This window comes from Bombus bifarius, unplaced genomic scaffold (genome assembly GCF_011952205.1).
Source record: "Bombus bifarius isolate JDL3187 unplaced genomic scaffold, Bbif_JDL3187 scf7180000007968, whole genome shotgun sequence".
NCBI lineage: Eukaryota > Metazoa > Arthropoda > Insecta > Hymenoptera > Apidae > Bombus > Bombus bifarius.
Genome location: NW_022884354.1, coordinates 416,833 through 441,597, shown reverse-complemented (window position 1 = coordinate 441,597; position 24,765 = coordinate 416,833). Strand labels below are relative to the sequence as shown.

Below are 24,765 nucleotides of genomic sequence, written 5' to 3'. Positions count from 1 at the left end.
TATGAAATGAAAACTAAATTTTCACTGAAAGACATCTACAGGTATTTCTGTTACAAAGAAATAGCGTAATAATTAGCGATTTGGGTAGTATCTTCGATTTTTTCAAACTTTAATATATTAAAAAGGGCTATTTAAATGAGCAAAATATCACAAAAAGGTATCTTAAACAATTATAAGTATTTATTCTTACTTTAGAACTAAACCTAAACCTAATACCAATCTAACAAAAATCCTAGAAAATTTCGCTATTTTTATTTTGTGATTCAGTTTGAAATATGTCGATACATTTCATCGATTTTGAAATATGTCATAAAGCTCAATACTTTCAACAACTTTTGTCTGTACATATAACCGACGCTCGACCATAGTTTTCAAACTGGGTTGGGTTATTACTAGTATTAAGTCGGTCACCGTGAGGCGGTCAGACAGCATTTCTCTGCTTAGTCCCTTTAAAGAATAACTGAATAAATTCGTTGGATCTCAGTTAGGTAAAGCAGCGGAATGCTGGCCAACCGCCACACAATGGCCGAATTAATACGACTATTCATCCAAACCGGTTTGAGTTATTGAGAAATGGTTTAGCATTATACTTAACTCTAGTAAGCAAAAATGATGAAATTTTTTGGGATTTTTTCTAGATTGAGGATAGGTTAGGTTTAGTTCTAAAGTACAATTAATAGTATTCATAATTGTTGTACGTAACTCTTTTTTATGATATCTTGCTTATTCAAGTAGCTTTCTTTACATATTCAAGTTTAAACAAAATCGCAGGTATTGAACAAGTTGCTCACTATTAGATTAGTAAATCAGTTAGTAGTATTAGTCGCTAATCATTTCTAATATTTATTTCTAAATAATAAGAAATGTACATTTGTTGAAATTAGAGCTTGTATTCTTTTTGTTTGCAAGTATTATATATAAATGATATTTAATAATACCTATTAAAAAAGAAGACTGATATTTCTTTAAAGAATAAACCGCACCGGCATGAAAACTTAGATGGCGCTATGTACATACTACAGATGGCGCATATAGTCTTCTTCGATTGCGGTTGCAAATATTACTACGTACATTCTACTGGAACCGATTACTATTCCCATACTTCTTTGGAAGCGAGAAAGTTCACTCGATCTTACGTATAAAATACAAAGTAAGTAGACTTTATCACAAAGCGAAAAATTATAATTGTACGCAATTGTTATTTTAAGGTAGTATTTATATTTAGTTCATTTTGGAATACTTTCAATCGTTATTCAGTTGTTTTTATAAATATTTTAACAATATTTGTAAGCGTAAATTTAATAATTGTTAAATATTACAAATATTTATAGATAAGCATTAAAATAAGAATTATATTTTATTATTCTATTAAACTTAGATTAAAATCGTTTGTATTTGATTTCTTTTTGCGAAGATGTATATATTCTGTTTCTTCCTTCGGAAGGTTCTCGATGGTCCATAATCGCACAAAAAAGATATTGTAGAAAGCCTGAATATCGACGTTACTACTAGAAATCAATTCATTAATTTCACAGATAATATTTAATTGTATTATATGAAATATGTGCTACAATATGTATTTCGAAGGTCGATGATTGTGTGGTACTTGCATAAGTATGGGAAAAATTTTATACTTGCAAAATAAATCTTTAATCTTTTACGTTTAAATCTGGACAGTCAGCATAATTGAAATAAAGTTTTCTTTCGGATATAAATATCTAATATAGACTATTTTACATAATTGTGCTAATTTTTAACATTTTATAAAACACCTTAATTATTGCTTTTATATTTTTTGTAATTTGAAATGCTTGACCTTACCGGTCTATTATTTCATCAGTTCTAGAAGATTCATTGCTTTTAGTAATCAATCATGTTATTCATCTGCTATTATTCAGCTAATTTTCAAATACATTAATTAGTAATAATTTTTGATATTTCATTTTCTAAAATCATTTATATATTAATTTCATAAAAAATGCGAAATATTACGAAGTATATTTTTTCTCTTATTTTTTAACAAATTTATACGTAATATTTAGATAAGAAAAGAGAATTAGGATTTATGTAACAGCGATAAGCCGAAGGTTAAAGATATAACGGAAAAAATTCGTTACTCTTCTTTATAGGTAAGATAAATTCGATTATGATAATGTTATGAAATTTGGAACTTGAAGGTTAAAGATAATTTATATACTATTTGTATGATAATCTGGTTATTTGTATGATAAAAGGTTTAACATACGAATATTTACAATTTTATGAATATTTGTATTCTTCATATATTTCATATAAAGAAATAATTGTTATATATATATATATAATTTGTTTATAACAAGCTACTATACAGACAAACTTTCTTTTTTTTACAAGCTCAACAAAGTTCTACAATTTGCTTCATCAAGTAATTTCAATCTTATTGATAAAAATCTTCTTTTTGTTGCAGTAATTCAAAACCCATCATGCCAGTCCCAGCTCTTCAGAAACCTGCTCCTGCTTTCCATGGTACTGCAGTTGTAAAGGGAGAATTTAAAGAAATTTCCCTTTCTGATTACAAAGGGAAATATGTTGTATTGTTCTTCTATCCATTAGATTTGTAAATATATTATTTTATAATTTTTATATTTGGCATTATATGTATAGTTTAACATATCATATACTGATACGTGATCATTTGTTTTACAGTACATTTGTTTGCCCAACTGAAATCATTGCCTTTTCTGATCGTGCCGAAGAATTTGAGAAAATTGGTTGTAAACTCATTGCTGCATCTACTGATTCTCACTTCAGTCACTTGGCATGGGTAAATACACCACGTAAACAGGGTGGTCTTGGTGAAATGAACATTCCCCTTCTTGCTGACAAAAGCACTAAAATTGCACGCGATTATGGCGTGCTTGATGAAGAAAGTGGAGTTCCATTCCGTGGTCTTTTTATCATAGATGACAAGCAAAAGCTACGTCAAGTTACTATTAATGATTTACCAGTTGGCAGGTAAAATTGATATGATAAAATAATGTTTTTATATATAACATATAGTTTTGAATGCTACTCTACATAACAAATTCATGTATTTGTAGATCTGTTGATGAGACTCTGCGTTTAGTTCAAGCATTCCAGTATACTGATAAACATGGAGAAGTATGTCCTGCTGGCTGGAAACCAGGAAAGAAGACTATGAAGCCTGATGTGGCTGCTTCTAAGGAATATTTCAAAGATACATAAATGCACCAATTAAAAAGATTCCTACATTTTATTGAAACTGTCATTTGTGTATAATACTTTATTCGTACTAAAAATTAGTAGATTATTTTGTAATGAATAGGATATTATTTAAATATCAATGCTAATTATATTTTCAATATGAACTATTTTCATTCCCTACAATAAATGTATTTCATATATTATGTGCTTAAATTATTTATTTAATATTCTCCATTATTTTTGTTTAATGTTTCTATGTGTATAATTGTGTGTCTTCAAAGTGAAGATTGTTATTTTCAATTATTAAATAGTTTTTGTTAGCAACTTAATTTTGAGAGTATGAATTTGAAATTACTGAATTGATGTTATTACGGTAAGATGATAAATGTATGTCTCAATAACTTCTCAGTGTAGCAAATGGAATTCTGTAAATCAGTATCTGCCAAATTCTATAATATATGATGACTAATGACTGTGAAAAGGTTATTGCTAAAGCAGGTTAAGAAATTTAAATAATTCATTCATTTACTATGTTAAAAACTGATCAATACATAATTTGCGAAATATATTCTTGGTGGAGCACTGAATAGAAATATTTCACTTTTTCATATCATATTTTTCAGAATATTAAGATGTTTTTGATATAAATGTATTTAATATTATATCATAGCCTACAAAATGACGAATTCAATAATAATGTTTTGAAATTATCTTTAATCTTAAAATATAGAGAGAATGTATCAAGAATAACTACAATTTATTTGTATTTGTATAATACTTTCTATTATAATAGTACAATATTTTTTGAAATTACACTACTTCAACATCTCTTTATTATAAGTTATTGAATTCTTTTTATCGGCTGCAACGTAACACTAGAAAATGAGAAACGTAAAATTAGAAAATGATTCATTAGAATGGTTAGTAAATTCAAGGCTAGCTTAAGAACTCAAGGCACAGAAAAAGAGAGAAATCTTTTTATTCAACGACTATGGACGAGTATGGAATAAAATATTAAAACATTATAACTATGTTCATAAAATTTGATATTTAATTACAGGATGTGGGCTTTGTCATTGCTTTATTGTTGGATTATGTGGTATGTGTGCATTTGCAGAAGCTTGCGTTCTTCCAATTATTTTAGTTATAATCCCATTTATGGCATGTGATTTAAGCCTAAATACAAGCCAAGTGACTACTGTGTATGCTATGTTAACTTTAGGTACATATACATATATATATATATATATATATATATACATCGATAGATTATACAAATGTGGCTTATTAGTTTATGCATTTCTTACAAGAATATGACCAACTGATAATTGTTAATTATCAACAAAAATTTACGTATGTAAATACAAGTAAATCAAAATTATATGCAATTGAATAAGGTGAAATATGGTTTCAACGCTATTTAGTTCCTCTGCTGCCGTAAAAACAAAGATAAAGAAATCTCATAAGTTAAGCAAGATAAAAAAAGAGATTATGAAACAATGATTAAAAAAGCATATTGCTTAGTAGATAGAATTTGCCGATGTTGAGAAATAATGAAGAAATCTTAGATGATCATGAAAGTGATCATGAAAGGGGTTCTTTCTTACTATCTTTTTAACAATATTAATAACTAGTAATGACGTCACAGGTCAATTATATGTTAATATAAATTACAATGATAGTATAACCAGAGTTGTATCAACTAACCAAATTTCTCCTCTAGTATAACTAATCAAGCGAGGTTCTCTTGCCATTATTTTAACAATAAGCGGAAAATAATCTGATCACATGTCAGGCAATTACTGGTTACATAAACCCTGTAGTCTCCTTGGTAGAATGAAAAATAACTGGTTAGCAGAGACCGTTTTAAAACCTCATTGATCCTAATTCAATGATGTTATAAATCTTTTTACTTTGTGTCTTTACGTTTCCAAATAAAATATATTTAAAATAAATTATAAAATATTTTATATTTAGATAATTTATAATATTTTATGAAAATAAGATTGTGTATAGGAATGGCTGTAGGAGCATTTGTATTCGGAATAATAATCGATGCAAGTGGACGTAAAGGATCGATTCCCGCCACTATGATCGCTGTGTTTTGCGCCACTATCAGTTTATCCTTTGCGCAAACTACTTTCCTGATATACCTTTCAATATTTATACTTGGACTGGGGTAAGTCCAATTACTATCTATGAAATCACATGTGTAATTGTCATGCATAATAAGTGAGGTATATATACACGTAAAGCTGAAAATATCTGCTCGTTACATATGTATAACAATGTATATTTTTTTAGATTAGCCGGTAATAACGTGGTTTTAAGAGTATATGTAATCGAATTTTTGCCCATGAAACGAAGAGGCTTTTGTTTAGTTGCTTTGGATGTATTAGGAGTTATTGGTTATGTGTCTGCTTTAGGTAAAGATTATAAAGGAGTACGAAAGTCCTAAAGTCATTAAACGTTTTATGGTAATTGAAAATAGGATTGTCATGGCTATCGATGCCTTCGATCGTGCGATTACAAAACAAAAAATTTCGACCAAATTCTTGGCGAGTCCTTATAGGATTAGGAGGTATACCAAATCTGATCATGGCATGTGCGACTAGTTTATTACCGGCAAGTCCTAGATACTTGCTTTATCGGCGTCGGTACGAAGAAGCGTTAACTGTATTACGGCAGATCTATGCAATTAATAATTCGAAGCATGCCGATACTTATACAGTACGATTATCTTATATTAAGTCATTTTTCTCTTTTTATAAGTACAATTTTTCTGTGAGTCAAATTTCAGATAATAACACTGCTAAAATATTGGAACATTACAACCATTTTCAAGCTGCAAACCTTTTATATAAAATTTCAACGACTGAAATATATAATATACAGTAATACATTTTATTATTCCAGTTACGTACTTTAGACAATTGTGTTCGACCAGACGAGGAAGATGAAGAAGATACAGGAAATGTGAGTAAAATAGTGTGGAAATTCTATATAAAAACACGCAAACGAATCCGCAAGATATGCAGCACACCATTTAAATGTACCACGATATTAGGACTTTGTATCAACCTTTTACAATTTCCAGGGTAACATATCGTTTTCTATTAAACGTAATCGCATTAAACACGCTTTATCATTTGTTGTGATAATATGATTACAATAACTAGAATCATTTGGGTTGCTCTTTGGAATACGCAATTGTTTCAAGAAACAGAAAACTTTAACAAATCAGCAAAGAAGAATTCTACATGCATTGTCGATATAGAGAACTTGGCATTAGGATTTTTGCACAATTGTCAAGAAATAGACACGGATCGTTTCAGAATTCTTTTCTACCTATCTTTGAGCTACATATTAGGAGAAATTTTGTTGCTAATTGGCATCGATGTTATTGGTAGAAAAATATTTCTAAGTAAGCGTATCGTTAGTATACTTTTCATTCTAACGTTGCTATATTATTAAGGCCAAATCTTTTCGATTTTACTTTTTAGTACTTTCAGGATTAGTGGGAACAGCCGCGTGTCTTGGTTTATTATTTACAGTTCATAATATAGTACAAATCGTTCTTTCATTGATCATACTAGCAGCTTACGCGATTGGTCGTACGACAACTTCGATACTTTTACTGGAAAATTATTTTACCGGCGTAAGGTTAATTATGAAACAGTTTCTGTGATTAGACACATATTTTTTTGTTAGTAACGTATACAAAGATATATGAAATTTTTAGTGAATTTAGTATAATTTCAGGGGTACGATTATCGGTTTATCCAGAATATTTCCATACTTGGTTGGTAGTTTTACTAAACTCTTTCTAAATATACAGTGTCTTACTAGTATCTACATTATGTCAGGAATTTTGTTGAGTAAGTAAACTTGGTGATTAAAAATATTGAACGAATCTAACGAGTTAATGGTTTCAGGTGCTGCTGTTGCAGGGTCACGAATGCCTGACCTAACCCGATTACCGATGCAAGAATAACTTCTTAATGTTCATATTTTTATAATCTCGATAAATTATAAATAATTCTCTATGTCTAACTATAGTTATGTTGTAAAAAACAGAGCAGATCGTTATTCATATTTCGGTAGCAGTCATAAATGTTTCTATAGTACATGAGAATTAGGCAAATTTCTTTCGTGTATGGTATGGTAGAAAATATAATAAAAAATATGGCGGTAAAAATGTAGCAAAAAATAGTTGTATTGGCATGTACAGGGCATGCAGACGCATATAAATACAAACGTGGGCGGCTATTCGAGAGTATACGCCATAGTCTTTCCACCGTCTATTTTCGACGAGAACAGGAAGACCGTCTCTTTTACGTGGTTATCGTGGACATGCTCTCGCGCATGCTCTTCGAACGTGGTGGAAAGCCTCATCGTCACGAATACGCTCTTGTATTCGTTGTAAATACGAATGCCGAATGCTCGCTACCGAAAATAATCACGCGAGGACGTTGTTGCGATTTCAGGCCGCTTCTTCCGCGGCTCTCTTGACGCCGCCAAACGTAAAAAATGCATTCCCACCGCGAACCTTCGAGATATTCGCCGCAAGACCTAGCGATATCCCTTAACACGAATATTCGTAATAACATCGGTTTCATTAATAATTAAACGTACGGTAAAATATCATCGGTCGTGTGCTTACTTCGTGTTGGATCGGCGATAGAGGATCAAACAAGTAGATTGTTACTGATGTGTAACGAAAGAGTGATACAAAATTTGGTGCTGTTCATTGTTCGTCCCCGTTACCTTGACTTCAGCTTCGAAGATAAAAGACATTATAGTTAAATACTTCAGCAGTGACTGTCATTCTGTATTGTGTTAATTTCAAATTAAATAAATGTTACAATTTCTAAATATGCCAAACTTTGTTACCAGAGGTGTCTAAATTCGATTCGGTGCTACGCCTATAATGTCCATGAAAAAAGATGTATTCTAAAATTAGATTACTCAGATATATTTAGAATATTAATAATTCAATTGACAAACTCGAGAAAGAGAAAGAGAGAGAGAGAGAGAAAGAGAGAGAGAGAGAGCGAACAGCGTAAAACGCACATGTAAAACGCGTTGGTAAACGTATTAGATAAAACTAGCCAAATGGTGGATAATGAGAAGTTTACTGATCACAGTGGTCAAAAGACCGAAAGAAATATCGGTCGACCATGCACGAGCCGCGTTAACGAACAAAAGACATTCAAAGCCAAACACAAAGTGGATGAGAGTGATTTACCTGTACCTCCACCGGATCCATGGGCGAGCCTATGGCGTCTGCAAAATACACGAAATCAGGCGGAAGTAGGACAGAGTCGAAACGTCGATGAAGACGAAGACATAATCGCCTACTTGACGGATTTCGGGACGTTGCCGTTCGAAGGTCAAACCTCGGAGTGTCCTTCGAGAAATTCTGCTATGTCTGCAATGGCTATTTCAAGTCTTTACGCGGAAGACGCCTTCGAGCAGTTGGATCGTCTGTATGCTTTCGCCGAGGAAATTCTCGAGCTCAGGGATCGCAATTCCAAATTTTTTAGACGCGTCAGGAATTTAGAGCGGCTGAAAGTACTGCGTAATGCCAATCAGAAGTTGGAAAATGCTTTCGAGCGAGACAAGGACGCGACGATCAACGTTTGCGAGGAGGATACTGGATTCGCAGAATCCTTGTTAGACGCTATGTTATCGAATTGCAGAGATTCGCCACTTCAAAAGCGGAATATTCGATCGTCCTCGTCGAGACAAACGAGAAATAAATTCGACATCGACAAGCAAACGTCGACAGATGAAATTTCTGGGAGCGCACCGAAAGTTTCAAAGTGGACCAGGGTTAAAGCTGCTTTCAAGTGGGAAAGGGCTTATACGAACGATACGGAAGTAATAGATCCATCGATGACAACGAGTACGTCATCGACGACCACCGCCTCTCCCTCCACTCCAACGACTAAATATCACAGAAATCCAGATGTTGAAGTTAAGGAATCGAACAATACGGCCACTTCGTCACCCGTTAACGAACCTTGTAACACAGGCACGCTCTTTGGTGGAACTTCATCTCCATCTTCGTTCAACGAAGGATTTTATGATTGTACGAAATTCGTAAACTTTTGTTTACATATATATGTATTCGTTACAAATATTTTTGCCATTACGGTTTGTCGAATATTATCTTTTTGCAAATTAATCATTTAAATGAAAGACGCGAGGATCATTTGTAACTAAATCACTCAGACAAATTTTGATAGATGATGATCTTGGTAGATGATCTCTCTCGCTCTTGATAGATGATCGTATGTCCATGTTTTTTCGTAATTCGTTAAATTTTTGTAGGTTCGCAGAAAAGTGCTTTAAATCATTTAGATTACCAATCCTTAAAGAGAAAACCTAATAAAAAGGCAGATTATGGAAATTGGCATAGCAAATCTCTCGATGATAATATCCTTATACTGGACACTTTGCAAGTTAATGAAACGGGTCTAACAAATGAGGTAAATAAAATGTTATTGTCATTTATTAAATTATATTTTATTGTCTATTATCTTTATACATTTGGATGCAGTTTAATTAGCTAAATATCCGCTAACTTTTATTTTCCACGTACTTTGTCTTTGCGATATATGCATTTACGAACGTAAAATTTACTCTCGTACACCAATTCTCACAAATAAATTTTACTCGAACAAAAATCATTAGCTGTTATCGTATTGATAACGACAGATACGAAAGTATAATATAGTTTAAATCATGATTCGCTTTTCTATAAAATATTTACTCGATATAAATCTTTCTATTATCAAAATAAAATTTTTATACAAAACTAGATCGGACAAGGAAAACCATTAATTCGGATTACATCGGATAACGATCACGCGACGTTATCGTCGAATAAAATAGACGAAAAAGATACGGAATCGACATCAAAGAGATCAACGCCAACTTTAACTATTACGATACCTTCACACGATGAGGACAACAGATACATATCTTCCCCGGAATCAAACTCACCACTCTTTTTTAATACAAACACCTCTGCCGGAAATTCTCCACAGCCCAGGAAGACATACCGAGACCTGTCTATAAACAAGGATTTTAAACGGCAGGTTAATATTGTCTTCCTTTATAAATGAAAAATTAATCCCTTTTTATATTTCGAAGATACATTTTGTCCACGAATTATTTACCTTAATTATTGATTTAGTTAATTTTGATTAATTAACTTTTTAAACTTCACACGTTTTTATTATAATGTAACAGAGATCATATGGTGGAGAATCAGCGATTCTTCCGTCAAAAGCACAGAGATCAGACTCCAAATGGAACAAAGTCAGACGAGCGTTTCTAACGAATTCAACTTCGAGCATCTCATCGAATTTCATCAACGTCGTTTCCAGACAGATGCTTTTTCAAGACGGTAATTTAATAATTTACCTATTCATACAATGATATTTCTTTCTAAGAGGACCAGCTTCACGATTATCGCCGTTTCTGTTCGTTTTTAGCAGCAGTGACACAATTGTTTAGGTGTTCCAAAAATGCTTCGCCCTTTTTGCGACACGTTTGCGAAACATTCGTTAACGATGCCTTGTGATATTCCAAAATTCCACGTTGCAACGATTCGATTTTATCCAAACCAGTTTGCGCGTTCTGAGACGTTTTGTCTAATATCTTCTCCGCGTAGACTGCGTTTTCTTCGATGCATTTGGCCAACGCTTGCGGAGTTTTGCATTTGCGACAGGAAAGTATCAGAGATTTGGCACGATCGATGCAAACCAATACGTCGCGCTCTAAACACTCGATATTTACTTTTATTCGTTTTATTCGGGGTACGACATCGTATTCCACGTTCTCGAAAGCCTGGCGAACCTCGTGATTCAGCGACATAGCAGATTTGCGTTTCATAGAACCAAACGATGGATCCACCGCGAGCAACTTCTGAAGCGTTTTCTTAATGTCGTGCAAAATTCCACTCACCAATACCTGCTCGTTATTTTTCGACAGTTCTATGTCTTTCGTTAACTGGACGAACATAGATTTTGATTCGTTTTGAATGTTATTCAAGATAGCGTTGGACTGTTTCGTAACGTTCTCATACGCTTTCTGATAAACATCCACGACGCTTCTTTCTTTGCACTGAAATGTAAGTTACAAATCGTTGTCGAGGATCAGTGTGTTAATGTGATAGAATAACGTACGCATTTATTACTTTTGGCGGAGGTTTTGCAAACAGTTTCTTACAACATCGCTGTTCCTTAGATATTTTTGGGCATTTAGCAAGATCCTCTTGATATTTTTTACATTTCGATAATATCGTTTCCTTTTTAACGTCTTGCGGTCTTTTACATAGTGTCTTGCTGCATTGCTTACCCTGTACAGAATATTTGATAATATTGGTATGGATTCTACGAATGACAGGGACAATAAATTTTGCGACCAACATGCCAAATTCACAAACAGAAAGTAATCAAACAGCCGATCTCCGTGCGACAAAAGAAGACGATTTTTTATATTGGAACGATCGAAAAGTTCGTAGTAGTTCTGATAATCGATATAAACAGTAATAATACAAAGTATTGCTTTATTTATATTTGACGAGATTGGTAGAGAACAATTTATTATAAACTTTTGCCAATCAATGAATCACTAGGGTCAGATAAATGTTGTTTTTCATCGATTAATTAATTAACGAGCACTTCTATGATTGATTGCACTAAAATTCAACGTCGATAACAATTCTTTTTCTTACTCACCAGGACTGGAAGCATCAATCGGCTGTAGTCATAACGACAGCGTGGAAAATGTCGAGAAGGCAACACCGTCGAACGCGCAAGTGGGCACACGACGAGATTACCAAGCTCTTAGGGAAAAACTGGGAACCGAATTCCACCAAAAACTGATCGAATGGGAACGTTTAAAAAATCTTCCACCTCGCGTTGCCACGAAAGAAGTTCGTGAAATTTCGCCCAGTTTGCCAAGTCCCCGTGAAAGTTTATTATCTGAAGAAAGATTAGCTCCTGAATTTAGGAAGAAGCTGCAGGACTGGAAACGCGCAAAGAAAGTACGACGAGGAAGTGCTCCTTTCGAACAACAGAGGATCAAACGACGTCGTTTGACCGACTGGCAACTTTGGAGATCTCCTTCGAAAACTGAGCACAGAAATAGAGAGATCGCAACCCCGCAAGTTAACAGTGAATGTGGAGACATCGCTAACGACGGGAAGTCTCAGCTCTGCGATGATTTTCCACGAAAAATAGAAAATTCGAAGAGAACGAACGAGACTGGCAATAATGATTCCCAATACTCGATACGATCGAAATCGCATCAACATAGAATCGCGTCTGGGATAGATGAAACCGAATTTTTCGTTCTAGAAAGGTTACTATCATTTTTTAATAATAATACGATTAAAGAGAGACGGGGGTGTGACGCTCAACAGTTGGAAGAGTGTTTTGATGCAGATTCAAGGTATAACGCAAATACATGTTTTATTTATTAAGATTGACATTAACAGTGAACTAACCGTAAATAGAAATTCTACTCTACTCTTTTCTTCTAACATTCCAATTAACAATAATAACAGTAATACCAATAATTGAAGAAATATTCACAAAAATTTGTAAATCTACTAATTTTCATGTTCACACGAAATCGAACAGCCTGGCAGTGATACGCATCTTACTAATGTGTATATTTTATTTAAGATCATATGCCGATGGAACACAGAGTCTAAACGATAGCAACGAAGTTTACGTACGAACGTCTGTCGGATCCTACCGATTCGAAGGTATTTCACGAGAATTCACAAGAAAACTATACGATTGGGAACGGTATCGTGGAATATCGCCCACATCCTCGACCTTCCGCCTCCTAGGACCCGGTTATATACCTTCTCTGAGACGATCGACTATCGAAACATCAACGAATTCAGCCACAAGTAAGATTTTAATTCATCAATCACAGATAGAACAGTTTTCTCCACATGATCGTTTGAATAGGTAATTATTTAGAAGCTAGAAGCAACGAACCGGTATTGTTGAAAGGCGGCTGTTTGAAGAGATCGAAATCTGTCGGCGCCATGATCGAGAAAACTGATCAAACTGCATTTTTTGTACGTCGTTCGAACAGCTTACAGTCATTGGATCATCTCACGAATAGATTGAAAGATTTAGATCGCGTCGATATCTTGCCAGATACTAGTAAGTATTATCATTTATAGTTGTTTCGTTTCAACAGCCGTGTTAACATTAGAACTACCAAAGTAATCAAAATGTACAATTTATAATTATTCACAGAAATTTTATAAATTTATGGCGGTGCATTTTTAGGAATTCGAATGATTTTTGGTGAAGTATGCGAATAAAGATTTTCCTTTACGTTACGTTCATATGCATGAATATTTTTATATACTTGTCATTGGTAATTCTAGTGTGAAAACAGGCGTAGCCTGTTAATATCCTCGTTTATAATTTCAAAATTTCATTTTCTCAGTCGATTCTCGGAGAACAGAGGACGTAGCCGAAGATATAATGGATGACTCCGAACCGGAGGCGATGATCGTAGACATCGAAGACGTTATCGAGGAAACTGCAAGTCCCCTGGAGAGGGTGCAACCTCATCAAACACCGGTATACTCGGTTGCAGCGAGCGAAACCACTAGTATCGCTGTACCACTCGGTACAGTCACTTCCAGTCACGAACCATCCCCGGTATTTTTGATCGAGATCGAGGAAAATTCTGATCACAATCTTTGGAAATCTAACAAGTGGAATCAAAGGAAAAGTTTCTCGAGCGAAGACAGTCTGAGTCTGGAACAATCTGAAATGACGAAATCTTGGAATAATGAAAAAATCTGCCCGAACAATGAAGAGTCAGAGCATTGGTTCTCCACAAGTTCAACGAGTAAAAAGCAGATGTCTGGTATTAAAGAAGAGTTGGACAAAGATTCTGTCAAATCAAGTAGTTCGATTTGTTCGACAGATGAGGATACAGAATCTAACGTTATAAAAGAAGAAAAGAAAATAGAAGATCAAAGTCGCGTTAATTTCGAAAGGTATATGAAATCAACGTTTGTTCTGCAAGAACCTACTGTATGAAGAAATGAATTACACCTTCACAAATTTTTCCATTTTTAGAGAAGATGTTCCTGTAATATCATCCGTCGATGAAGAAGCAATTGGAAGAGACGTGGAGAAGCGTGTATCTGATGGTAAGTTTAATAAGGTAATTAACGAAGCTTCTGATAGGTTCTGAGGTTTATGACGAAAGCCAAGTAAAGAATACCTTGTTTTCCGTTCTAGAAACGAACGAAAACAAAACTATCCGTGAATGGAATCTTGGAAATCGTTCTATTTTTGGTGCAGGCATAAAAGAAACAATGGTAGATTTTGTGAAATTTTATAGCGCAGTTTATCATTCTGCCTTCAAAATATTTTTTATTTTATTTTGTTACTTGTTTTCCTTACAATTGGTGACAAATGTGTAAATACAACTTAGAGAAAATTTAATGTGAAAGCTCGAAGATTAATTTGTTTAAAAAAATCTTAGTTTGTTTCTAATGTTCGAACCGATTCTTCAAGGGAAAGTAAAAAAATGAAAGTAACGACGAAAGAAAGATCATTGTCTTCAGAATAAAGTTTTATCATAGCGCAATCAAAAGTATCGACCTGTCGGTACAACCAGGAGTTATCGAGCGAAAAGGAGCACGAGCAACGATCTGATAACCAAGCGGTAGGAAAGGATGAGAGCGGCAATAGTGGAAAAGACGGTGCTGAAACAACGAATAAGCCCAACAACGAATACGAGGAAATAATCCTGGCAACCAGCGATCCTTCTCGTTGCTCTTTAACGAATATGCAGTCAATGGCGAATTGTAAAAAAGAAACGACCTTAAGTTTACCAAAAACACCGAAAGCTTGTGAATTAGGTACGTTCTAATTAGTTAATAAATACAATAATTAACATTTGTAATTTAATGCGCAATTTATTCGTGTCTCGTATTTTAAGAAATTCTGTAAGCGTGGTAAAAAGGTTCGAATCAGAAATAAAAATATCATAATTACTCTTAGATGAAGTCAAGCCTACCACGCGTGAAGTAGATCTTTTTTACGCCAATCGGAGGGACGACAGTTTAAAGAAAATCGAAGAAAATTATGGTATAGTCGAGGAAGAATTAGATATCGGTCATGATACATCAGAAACGAAATTACACTTAAACAACTATAAATCCACCAAATCATTCGTCGAGTATTCAAACCGTGAGAAACAAGATTGTTCGATAGACGCTACAACGAACGCACGATCGGTCGAGAGAAAAAAATGGCGAGAGTATCGTAATATCGAAAATGTTTCGACGTCTTCACAGTCATCGAGTACAAATTCTTGTACACGCGAATGTCGTCGCGAACCGACCATCGAAACAACTGCTTACACGGTCGCGCCAAGCCGCGAGGAACGTTGTTTCGAGAGAATCATCATCAATGAGGAAACTTTGAACAAGATAGTCGTGCCCACAGCTAGTACAGGCTGCGTGGAAAAAACAAAATCCTCGAAAACCCCGGTGGAACGTGCTACAATTGAGAATTCCGAGAGCAGTCGTCGATCAAGCAGCGATCATTACGTTCCGACTAATCAAGAAGCGAATGTTAAAAAGCAAGTTTCCAGCTCACCGACACGAAACGTTTTCATTAGGACGAAACGTATAATATTCTCTCCGTTTCGACGCTCGGAAGAGCATTCGGCTAAAAAGGAGGACACTTCCGAGAACGATCAGGTATTTACAAGGAAAAGCAAAAGCAAATCCAGATCAGGATCCCCTAAAGTAACTCGTCAAGATGCACTTTTGAGGATGTCCCTTTCGTTGCCTTGGCCTCTTCGCCCATCCTCGAAGGATCGCGAAGCCAAGGAAACGAAGGTCGAAGGAAATGGCAAGGAGGAACGGGCATCTATCGAGAAAGCAACCTTCGAACGATGCAAATCCGTGGAGAGCTCGAGAAAATCGTCGATCAGCGAAAGCAACGTGTTTCCAAGAGAAACGAAGCGAGATAGAGCTTCGTCGAGCGAATTGCCAGGAAGAAATGGCGAGTCTAAACAAGCCGCCGTACAGAAGAGTCAACGAGCAGACGTCTCGGTGCAAGCAAAGCCAGGCGAACAGCAAAATCAAGCCTCTTTCGGAATTAGCTTGCCCAGTTTGAAGACCCAGGTTGACGAGAAGATCAAAGATGCGTCTTCCTCGAAATTCGATCCGCAGTCTTCCGATCTTATTCATAAATTGACGATTCTGTCCAACGTGGTAGCGAGAAGAGACGGTCGAACGAACACGATTTCCGAAGATACGTCTCTGGAATCGCACTCGTTAAGGGTACGTCGTGCGAAGGAAGATTTCTTGTCGCGTCGCGGTGGTCCGCTTTGTCATTCCGTGCTAGAATCTCCATCGATCAAACATCAAGTTTCTTCGAGAACGTTTCCTCATCATTACGAACAGATCTCGGAAAATCAAGAGAAGCTGACGAACGAAAGTGTATCGGATGTAAATCATACGCTGAACTCATTGTCGAACGAGGCATCAGACAATCGTGGTGCACAAGAGGAAGCAACGAATGAGAAAAAGGTTGAACAATTTATAAACGAATACAATGCGAATGAGTTGTCGAACAGTGCAGTTTCTCGTCCTGATCGTGTAAAATCTGCCAGTGCCGGAATGATAAACGTTGATCCGGATACTTTCGTGCGTCTCACGGAAGCTAGTCGTGGATGTGAGTCTCTTCCAAGGTCGATCTCGAAGCAGCAACAGCCCTTAGGATCGTTTGCAAAAATTGTTAACAAATTTAAATTTACACGATTGATACGTGGCAAGGATATACAGGAGGAGAATATGAGCACTATTTCGAAATTGTGCAGACAAAGTTTGTTAATCGACGTTCGAAACGATTTTGATAAGTGCTGGGAATCCAGCGATCGTGAGAAGACTTCCAAACAGGAAAGTGTAGGGAGAAGTAAGAAAAATGAATAATCGTGGATTCTAAATTTAATTTTCCAATTAGTAGGAAGACAGACGATTGTTTGAAGAAAAGAATTCTTCGGATAGGATAGTCATCCTTTCTTATAGCGATTATTTTACAATACCATAAATAATTCAAATCAAGTTTCAACTTTTGCGACACTTTTACTGCCTTCTAACTTTTAAAGTATCGCTTATTTCGTGTCAATAGTTATGTCTTCTTTTCCATAGTATTATACAGAAAATGATAACACATGTAATAATAGTATCACGTGAAACTAATAAAGAAAATATACGGTGTTAGTGATAATAGAACGTTTAAATAGTTGATCATTCGAATAGTAGCCTGTATTAAATACCGTTGATGGATAGTCATAGTACTAAAAGTACAGTATACGTTAGACAAGATTTAAATGTTATAAAGCATCGTAACATTAACCCATTTATATAAAATCATAGCAACGAAATTATACCAGAATTGCTACGTCACAGTGTATTAGATAGAAGGAACAAAAATATAAAAAATTTGTTCATATAAATGTGTAATTAAATATATTTAAAAAAACAAGCAACTTTTGGTAAATATTATTCGTTAAATTTATTTCCTGCAGTATTCACCTATTTAAAAAATGCTCGACATTATGTTTCCCTTTAAGCCTATTAGGCAACGTTACTTGTAACTTTCTATTCGTAAAGTAATCTATACTATAAATTAATTTCAAGCAAGATACGCATAAAGTGGTAATTAATTACCGTCGGGTTTAATCTAACTCGCAGCAACCCCGAACAAATAAAATACTTTTTCCTATGAGAACTTTCACCATCTTAAAAACTCAAACGTATACGTATCGCGCGTAATTGAAGAGTAAGAGCAAACAAAAACGGAGGGTCGTTCCAAGTATTATCGTTGTTTGATAAAACGAAATTAATACCCCTGGGGTAGTTTCGAGTGGTGCACAGAAACTAAAAGTAAGCTCGTGTCGTGTGCGTCCAATGCTGCCCCTTTTCTTTCCCTTGCCCTCCCTTTTTAACTTTCCCGTCCTGTTTTCTGTTTAACCCTCGCACCCGCTTCGGAGCTTCGAACGATCCTTTCACGTGTTTTCATACCCGTGATACCTCTCACGAACGCGAAAACTCTTCGATCGCATTAAGCGGATTTCACTCGATCACGAGGCGGTCGAACAAACAAATCGGTCGAGCGAGCGCATTTCGTTTCGTTCTCTGTGATTGTGTGCCGTTGCCATTGTGCTATCGTGCCGCTCAAGAATAGGACTACCTTGGGAAGAGTTTTGATTTATAACGAGTTTAAGCCGACCCAGATCATGGGATATCTGTTTTCTTCCTGCAACTGAAGAGTTTTCGTTTTCTGTTTTTTTAGTAACGCGAAATGATAATATACAATTAAAATCTAAAAGCAAGTTTTCAAGTCTCACCTTGTTATTCATTTTTTATAAAATCTATCCAAACGTCAAAAATATCTGCAGTTTAAAAACAAGTAATCTTTTGAAAAAGAAATGAGACTGGCAAGAAAAACATAAACGATACACTTTATGATAGACTGTTTGAACCCTTTAAAGGTGTAAAAATATCACGACAAAGCAACGAGCTTTCTAAAGATATTTCAAAGAAGAAAAATTGTTACCAGTATATACATATACATATAAATATACACACGTGTGTATGCGTTTTAGCAATGGAATATGTAAGAAGAATGTGTCTTGGAAAACAACTTGGGAAAAGTCAGAAACGTAATATAGCAGATAGCCTGTTCTTATTCCGACATCCTGATCACAGGTAGGGGATCTTTTACCGATTTACGAGCTGGACGTGAAGCTCGCAGGATCATCGAATCCCTCACAATGGGCGGTCGTGTTTTTCGTTGCATCCAGCAGGATCGACCACACCTTTTACCTGCGCTTATAATCCGGAAGCATTCGCGAGAGCACGCACCAAGGTTCGAAACATTAAACAGATATTGTATCGACACCTTTCAAGAATATAACAGAAATATTCCAATACGATCCTCTTCTTATCGAACAATTCGGCTTATTGTTAACATTGATCCTCCTTCGGATCCATGAGAAATTGTACATCTAACAATAGGCTAAAATTTGAAAGATAATATGCAATTTGTGATTACATTAAATTTTCTTTCCTCGATTTCAGGAAATTTGATTTCATATTTATTTTCTCGACTGGTGCCTTGTCTCTTACTCTTTCTTTGCCTTTCGAATTCATATATGCAGCTTTACCTCTCATTGTAAACCGATGAATATTTTGATATTGCCTTGTAAAGAGGACCGATCTCCTGAATAAATCATGCATCTGCAACTCTTATATTGGACGTATGGACTGAGTTGCACAAGTTTGTCACGCGAATGAGTTGAAGCGACTGTCGCTGATGGGACGTCATTGATTTATGCGCACCAGTTTATATTCGACGCGATTTTCGTATGGCGAATAGCATAAACAGCCATGCGTTTGTGTCTATAAGCACGAAGCTTGCTTCATTTTTGTGTCTCAATTCTGATTTCATCGAATAGAAATATAAGTAGATTATGTTTCTCCTTCTGTAATATCGATAAACTTGAATTTTATAATACCATTAAATTAAATATAAATAAATTAAATTCCTACATTAAATATAGAAATTCCTATGACATATAAAAAGATGTAAAATGTGACGCTTGACAGCGCAGGTTCGGTAGTAAAATTTCGTCTCAATTTGTCGAGAGTTGATTTGATACATACTGCCTTTCTCCATAGTTGGAGAATACGTGTAATTAATCTTGATACAGCGAAGGTAGACACCGGTGCAGCGAATATACACAGCGAAGTGCTCGTCACCCGACAAATTTCCGCCGGCCGATTATATTTATCGCCTGATTTCAGCCGGCAGATTACATTATTTTAATGCTTAATGCGTTACGCCTCTGGCCCGGCTTCCTTGGCAAAGACGGGTGGTTGCATGTGGTAGCGGCTACGACAAAATATTCGGCAGGGTTTCGAGATCTCTACGCTAAATGTACTCAAATAAAGCAATCTCCACGATCAGACAACGACAACGCGGCGGCGTTTGTCTTTTATCCTCCGTTTTACCCCTTCCCTTTACCTCAGTCAGCTTCCTCCCCAACCCCATCGAGTATTTTGATGACAGTGGCCACTGGTCACTGTTGGCGGTTCCAGCTTCCTCTTCTTTGTCAAGGCAAACCCTTCTGACAAAGCGAAGGTGGTAGTCTGCCGGAGAATTAATTGCTTTGAACAATATTTACGTTCTCTCGTCTAAGAGATTCCTTCCTTTCTTTTATTCGTGAGCTTCATTTTTTTTCTTTACGAAGGCCTGACCGAGGATACCCCAACCCCTAACCGCCAAGGAAGATGTCGCGCGATTTTTATCAAGTTTCCGAGGAATCTCGAGGAAGCCGGCCGTCGAGAGTACGAATCCTCGTCCGCTGGCATGAGAACGTGTACGAGAAGGGCCTCGCGAGACAAGTCAACATCGCCACGCGACATCCATTCGAATTTTTATGGGATCTTTACGTATCGTTCGATAATCCAATCGTAAAACGATTCTTCTTTTTTCACGTTTTTACGAAAGACTTAATGAAGATCTTCTCTTTCGGAACTGTATCGAACATTTGCAGTGAGAATTGTACAAATGCGATACAAATGTAAATTTTCATCCATCAAGGACGAAGGAGAGGGAGGAAATAGAAACAGTCAGAGTGATATAAAGTAAATACAAAATGCAGTGCTTATAAATATTTCAATTTCTTTAAACCTCGTAGTACTATCTGACGAAGAAAAACGTCAACGAGAAGAAGCTGTTACACGATAAAAGCGTTATATTAGGGTCCTTTCGAGCACAGTGTATTTTACCACCGTTTCGTGTATCTTTCTACTTTTTACGTAAAAAAAAGAAAATACGCGTTGTTTGTATACTCATGTTCGACAAATTTTCCAGTTTCCGTACAACGAGGGTTCACGCAACATCGCCCTTCTAACGTTTACGCTAACCAAATATGTAGTGCTAATCACCAGGATGATGTCATGTTTCATCCTTCTTCTCTCTGCACCGTGTTAATTATAGTTTATTCGACGTCGAACATGCTAGACAATGTTTATACGGATGCTGGTCGCGCGCCCATATTTTTCACAAAATATCAAACGTTGGGCATAAAATGGTAAAGGTAAACGAGATTTTCGTTTCTCTAGGCAACGAAAGCGATTCTTCTCCAGCGAATTAAAAGCACGTAGGTGAATTATTTTATTGCTCTTCGCAAAAGATGTGATCGTCCTTGGCTATCTATCTAATAATTAAATGCTTTTACGTGGAAAACAGTAGTGGAAAGAAGTGGAGCAAAGTGCGATGACGATAGCAAAGAATCGAAGGTGAAAAGAGCGAAAAGATAAATAAAAAAGAAGAGTCATCGTTAAAGAAAGGAGGCTGCAGGTTCTCAAATTGCAATGAAACCGGGCACCGACGCGTCGCGTGGGTTTCGTATGACGACCAGACCACCGATGACGATGCTGTTTTTCTTTCGCCCCGAATATACTTTTCATCCCTTATGATACAACTTTGTTCGTTCAACGAAATTAAACCCGATTCAAGCAATTACAAGGAAACTTTATTCCATTGCGCGACTCTTAAAACAGTCGAGTAAGGAACGTTCGAAGAGTAGACGTTTATAGAGGCGAAAAAATGTTCTACTACGCCTCGAAGAGAAGATCGAAGTCTCTTTGGAGTTTGGAGTTTAAGCTAAACTTGCGAGGTCCTCTTATAAGACTTCGAATTGTAAGACTTCGCTTAACGAAATTGGCGAGGGAAGGATATTCGAAAACTACGAGAATGTATAAAATAATTATATTTTTCAACACATGCAGTTTCAGTCTCAAAGAGCGCAGTAATATTTATAATACAATAAATTATAAGTACGTAACTTGGTGCGCCTTTATAATACAATATCGAGTTAACGATTTATCCATTAAAATATCGTTACTTTACAAAATTTACAAAGTTTCTAGTATTTACAGAAATCTTGGGAATGCGTGTCTAAACCTTTCTCGCATCGTTACGTTTCGCATGATAAATATTACGATAATAATACTAAAAAATATAAACTATAAGACGATGGCCAATATCGTTTTACAAAAGATAAACGAGTGAATGGTACGCAGTTATAAGAATCATCGGATAACTGAAATGATATTCTGTAATTACAGCTGTAAATATCTACAAGAAAATGATAATGGATCGTTCCTACGTTTCAAACACAATTCCTATAATTCGACTAAACAATGTAAACGTAATTCATATCTCGTACATTTGGACGAAACATCTTTTCTATACACAAGCCAAAATTCAACTATTTCGGTCCTCCGGTTAATTCCACTAAACACTTTCGTTCAATTTCAACGACCGACTTTACCAGTTCGTTGACTAACACGATCTTCAGCGAAATCTTAAAAAAAAAAAAAAAAAAAAAGAAAAAGAGGAAAAAATGTTATTGCAACAAATCGTACAATGCCGTGATGTAAGACTGTGCCATTTGAAGCGTTTCGTATTTCGAGAGCTGCCGGTCGTTACCCAAAGACGGAAGATACGCTCTCAATCTATCGAACGCTTTATTCAGGTTCTGCATTCTTCTCCGTTCTCTGGCGTTCGCCGCCAGTCTGCGTTTCCTCACGATCGTCGAGCTAACGTATTTACCTCTCCTTCTCACCACGTTTCGATTGTTCCCGTTTCCATCGATCTCGGATCCTATGTGATCGGGACTGTCGCTCATTTCGGCATCGTCCTCGCTGTCAGCGTCTACGATTCTGTCTGAGAAACTGCTGGAGTTGCTGATGACACTGCCTCGAGACGACTGCGCCTTTTCGTGCTCCGTTTCAGCCTCAGGATCCGCGGTTCCATCGGTATCCGCGTCCATACTGTTTACTTCCTCCGTCAGATCGATCATGTTCATAGCGTGTTGCGTTGCCTCGCTGTTGATCGTAGCGAGGCTCCTCTTCGTAGCGTACCTCTTGTTCAGTTCCTCCATCGAGCCTAATAAACGGTACGTAACCGGAGTACTTATCGTGTCAGGCTCTGACGACACGGACAAAGTTGTGGCAGGACTAACCGATCGTAAACTTGCGGTTGGACTCGGCGTGTGCCAGCCATCGCTGCGATTTCCGTCGTACACGATGCACTGCGGTATGCTGATGCTGCTTACTGGTGGAAGATCAGACTTGCTCTTGGAATAAGCGTAGCTCGGTAAATCCAGATACGTGCAGGATACGACCTCGTCCTCTCTCGGTGGGAACATATATCCGTATCGAAACATCTCCTGCAGTTCCATGCCGGCAATTTCTGAATCGAAATAGAACACAGAATTTGGAAATGGAAACTCCTCACTGGATCGGTAGGGTCGATAAGCGGGCCTCTTACTCTGTGCGATGTCTTCACTGAATTTCCACTGTATTTTCACGGAAACACCAGTTGCGAAACAAGCTCTTTTTATTGATTACGATGTGCGTGTATGTGATTCTATAGAGCAGTTTATGATGCACGCACGCCGACTCCGCTGTCGGGGTGATTCTAAAGTCGGCTGGTACACCGCCGGGGGATTTATGCGTTTTTGGAGCGAGGCACCCTCGTGCAGCACGTGCCGCCTGACCAATGAAAACTCGCCGTCGGTCCCCACCATTTCTGCGGTGAGGTAAAGCCAACCAGCCCCGAGTATGCGAACGGCTAGCGTAACAGGTGGCATCGGCGCCTCCATCCTATACGATCACGTATAAAATCGCACGGCTATTACCTGGCCCTTCGGTGACATACGTATGTATTAATACTAATACATATGTAAGTGCGTGCGTGATCATATACGAACTCCATTCAATGCATATCACGTACAAGTTTATATCATTTACTTAGGATTCACGGTAAACACAGACGCGAGAATCTCTTTGATCACGATGCACCGAAATTATCTGTTATTGAGATACCTGGTTGATAATTTGCGATGGTATTAAAAAGTGGCGTCGAACACACGAAAAATGATATTTAACGAATAATAATAATAATAAAACATGCTTAATGTAACGAGATTCGATCCTTGACGACGCAATGTGATTTACCAGTTATATTATGTCCCCTAGTATTTTTAAATATTATCGATTTCGTGGCTACTATATTAAGTTACATATTTTTCTGTTTAATTCTCGTCGTAGAGGATTCACGCGTATCTCGATGTTGAGGATCAACGAATACTCGGATAATTTAATACGTGTCGCAGTATGATCTATACTTCGATGAATATACTTGTATGAACCGTACAATACTATTTTTTAACGAAACGTAAGGGCAAGTGGAGAATCAGATAAGAAAATGACGGAATATTATTCCGTGTGAATAATACCAAGTTATTTAAATAAATAATGGTAATTTGGAGTACACGTTTAAGCAATCTGACCGGGTAAACCGATCGGTTGAAGCGATTGTGGAACGAGGAACGCGGTCCAGCGCAAAATCTTGGGAAAAGAACGGATCGTATCTTCAAAAGGGTGCAAATACCTCAGGG

General features: G+C 36.4%; 5 protein-coding genes across 13 annotated transcripts; 3 read left to right on the top strand and 2 right to left on the bottom strand.

The window, feature by feature from the left end:
• Window positions 1–1,028: 1,028 nt before the first annotated feature.
• Window positions 1,029–3,406, top strand: LOC117209314 (peroxiredoxin 1-like). Its single transcript, XM_033451185.1, has 4 exons — window positions 1,029–1,150; window positions 2,447–2,596; window positions 2,686–2,994; window positions 3,081–3,406. Exons 2-4 carry the CDS (start codon window positions 2,463–2,465, stop codon window positions 3,223–3,225), a joined length of 588 nt encoding a protein of 195 aa, XP_033307076.1. The 5' UTR covers window positions 1,029–1,150; window positions 2,447–2,462; the 3' UTR covers window positions 3,226–3,406.
• A 1,429-nt stretch (window positions 3,407–4,835) lies between these two features.
• On the top strand, window positions 4,836–7,285 carry LOC117209268 (putative metabolite transport protein YncC). 6 transcript variants are annotated; one of them, XM_033451078.1, is made up of 9 exons: window positions 4,838–5,054; window positions 5,221–5,383; window positions 5,509–5,630; window positions 5,696–5,988; window positions 6,121–6,302; window positions 6,384–6,628; window positions 6,708–6,867; window positions 6,967–7,082; window positions 7,140–7,285. In XM_033451078.1, the coding sequence occupies exons 2-9, from the start codon at window positions 5,223–5,225 to the stop codon at window positions 7,196–7,198; spliced, it is 1,338 nt and encodes a 445-aa protein (XP_033306969.1). In that variant the 5' UTR covers window positions 4,838–5,054; window positions 5,221–5,222; the 3' UTR covers window positions 7,199–7,285. The 6 variants fall into 6 exon arrangements, 4 of the variants coding, with proteins under 4 accessions (XP_033306969.1, XP_033306961.1, XP_033306979.1 ...); XR_004487889.1 differs by having other exon boundaries at window positions 4,836–5,383; window positions 6,708–6,862; XR_004487890.1 differs by having other exon boundaries at window positions 4,837–5,383; window positions 5,696–5,934; window positions 6,708–6,862.
• A 192-nt stretch (window positions 7,286–7,477) lies between these two features.
• Window positions 7,478–17,767, top strand: LOC117209242. 4 transcript variants are annotated; one of them, XM_033451021.1, is made up of 12 exons: window positions 7,478–9,298; window positions 9,541–9,698; window positions 10,032–10,310; window positions 10,465–10,621; window positions 11,961–12,672; window positions 12,909–13,141; window positions 13,215–13,403; window positions 13,696–14,257; window positions 14,340–14,413; window positions 14,505–14,584; window positions 14,887–15,130; window positions 15,273–17,767. In XM_033451021.1, the coding sequence occupies exons 1-12, from the start codon at window positions 8,320–8,322 to the stop codon at window positions 17,213–17,215; spliced, it is 5,610 nt and encodes a 1,869-aa protein (XP_033306912.1). In that variant the 5' UTR covers window positions 7,478–8,319; the 3' UTR covers window positions 17,216–17,767. The 4 variants fall into 4 exon arrangements, with proteins under 4 accessions (XP_033306912.1, XP_033306902.1, XP_033306931.1 ...); XM_033451011.1 differs by having other exon boundaries at window positions 7,480–9,298; window positions 13,203–13,403; XM_033451040.1 differs by lacking the exon at window positions 14,505–14,584 and having other exon boundaries at window positions 7,480–9,298; window positions 14,852–15,130.
• On the bottom strand, window positions 10,616–11,685 carry LOC117209318. Its single transcript, XM_033451199.1, has 2 exons — window positions 11,414–11,685; window positions 10,616–11,340 (listed from the first exon to the last, which is right to left on the bottom strand). The coding sequence occupies exons 1-2, from the start codon at window positions 11,645–11,647 to the stop codon at window positions 10,684–10,686; spliced, it is 891 nt and encodes a 296-aa protein (XP_033307090.1). The 5' UTR covers window positions 11,648–11,685; the 3' UTR covers window positions 10,616–10,683.
• Window positions 17,768–22,684: 4,917 nt separating the features above from the next.
• LOC117209830 (protein atonal-like) lies at window positions 22,685–23,768 on the bottom strand. The gene is made up of 2 exons (XM_033452254.1): window positions 23,634–23,768; window positions 22,685–23,555 (listed from the first exon to the last, which is right to left on the bottom strand). Exon 2 carries the CDS (start codon window positions 23,542–23,544, stop codon window positions 22,708–22,710), a length of 837 nt encoding a protein of 278 aa, XP_033308145.1. The 5' UTR covers window positions 23,545–23,555; window positions 23,634–23,768; the 3' UTR covers window positions 22,685–22,707.
• Window positions 23,769–24,765: the final 997 nt, after the last annotated feature.

Bases quoted from the DNA above. Each gene is read 5' to 3' on its own strand.
- LOC117209318 (XM_033451199.1), bottom strand. From the start codon at position 11,647: ATGTTGGTCGCAAAATTTATTGTCCCTGTCATTCGTAGAATCCATACC. The intron at 11,341-11,413 runs GTAATAAATGCG...CTTACATTTCAG, and splicing joins TTGCAAAACCTCCGCCAAAA to TGCAAAGAAAGAAGCGTCGT.
- LOC117209268 (XM_033451070.1), top strand. From the start codon at position 5,199: ATGAAAATAAGATTGTGTATAGGAATGGCTGTAGGAGCATTTGTATTC. The intron at 5,989-6,120 runs GTGAGTCAAATT...TTATTATTCCAG, and splicing joins TTTATAAGTACAATTTTTCT to TTACGTACTTTAGACAATTG. The intron at 6,868-6,966 runs GTTAATTATGAA...GTATAATTTCAG, and splicing joins AATTATTTTACCGGCGTAAG to GGGTACGATTATCGGTTTAT.
- LOC117209314 (XM_033451185.1), top strand. From the start codon at position 2,463: ATGCCAGTCCCAGCTCTTCAGAAACCTGCTCCTGCTTTCCATGGTACT. The intron at 2,597-2,685 runs GTAAATATATTA...TTTGTTTTACAG, and splicing joins TTCTTCTATCCATTAGATTT to TACATTTGTTTGCCCAACTG. The intron at 2,995-3,080 runs GTAAAATTGATA...ATGTATTTGTAG, and splicing joins AATGATTTACCAGTTGGCAG to ATCTGTTGATGAGACTCTGC.
- LOC117209830 (XM_033452254.1), bottom strand. From the start codon at position 23,544: ATGGAACTGCAGGAGATGTTTCGATACGGATATATGTTCCCACCGAGA.
- LOC117209242 (XM_033451011.1), top strand. From the start codon at position 8,320: ATGGTGGATAATGAGAAGTTTACTGATCACAGTGGTCAAAAGACCGAA. The intron at 9,299-9,540 runs GTACGAAATTCG...AAATTTTTGTAG, and splicing joins CAACGAAGGATTTTATGATT to GTTCGCAGAAAAGTGCTTTA. The intron at 13,404-13,695 runs GTAAGTATTATC...TCATTTTCTCAG, and splicing joins CGATATCTTGCCAGATACTA to TCGATTCTCGGAGAACAGAG.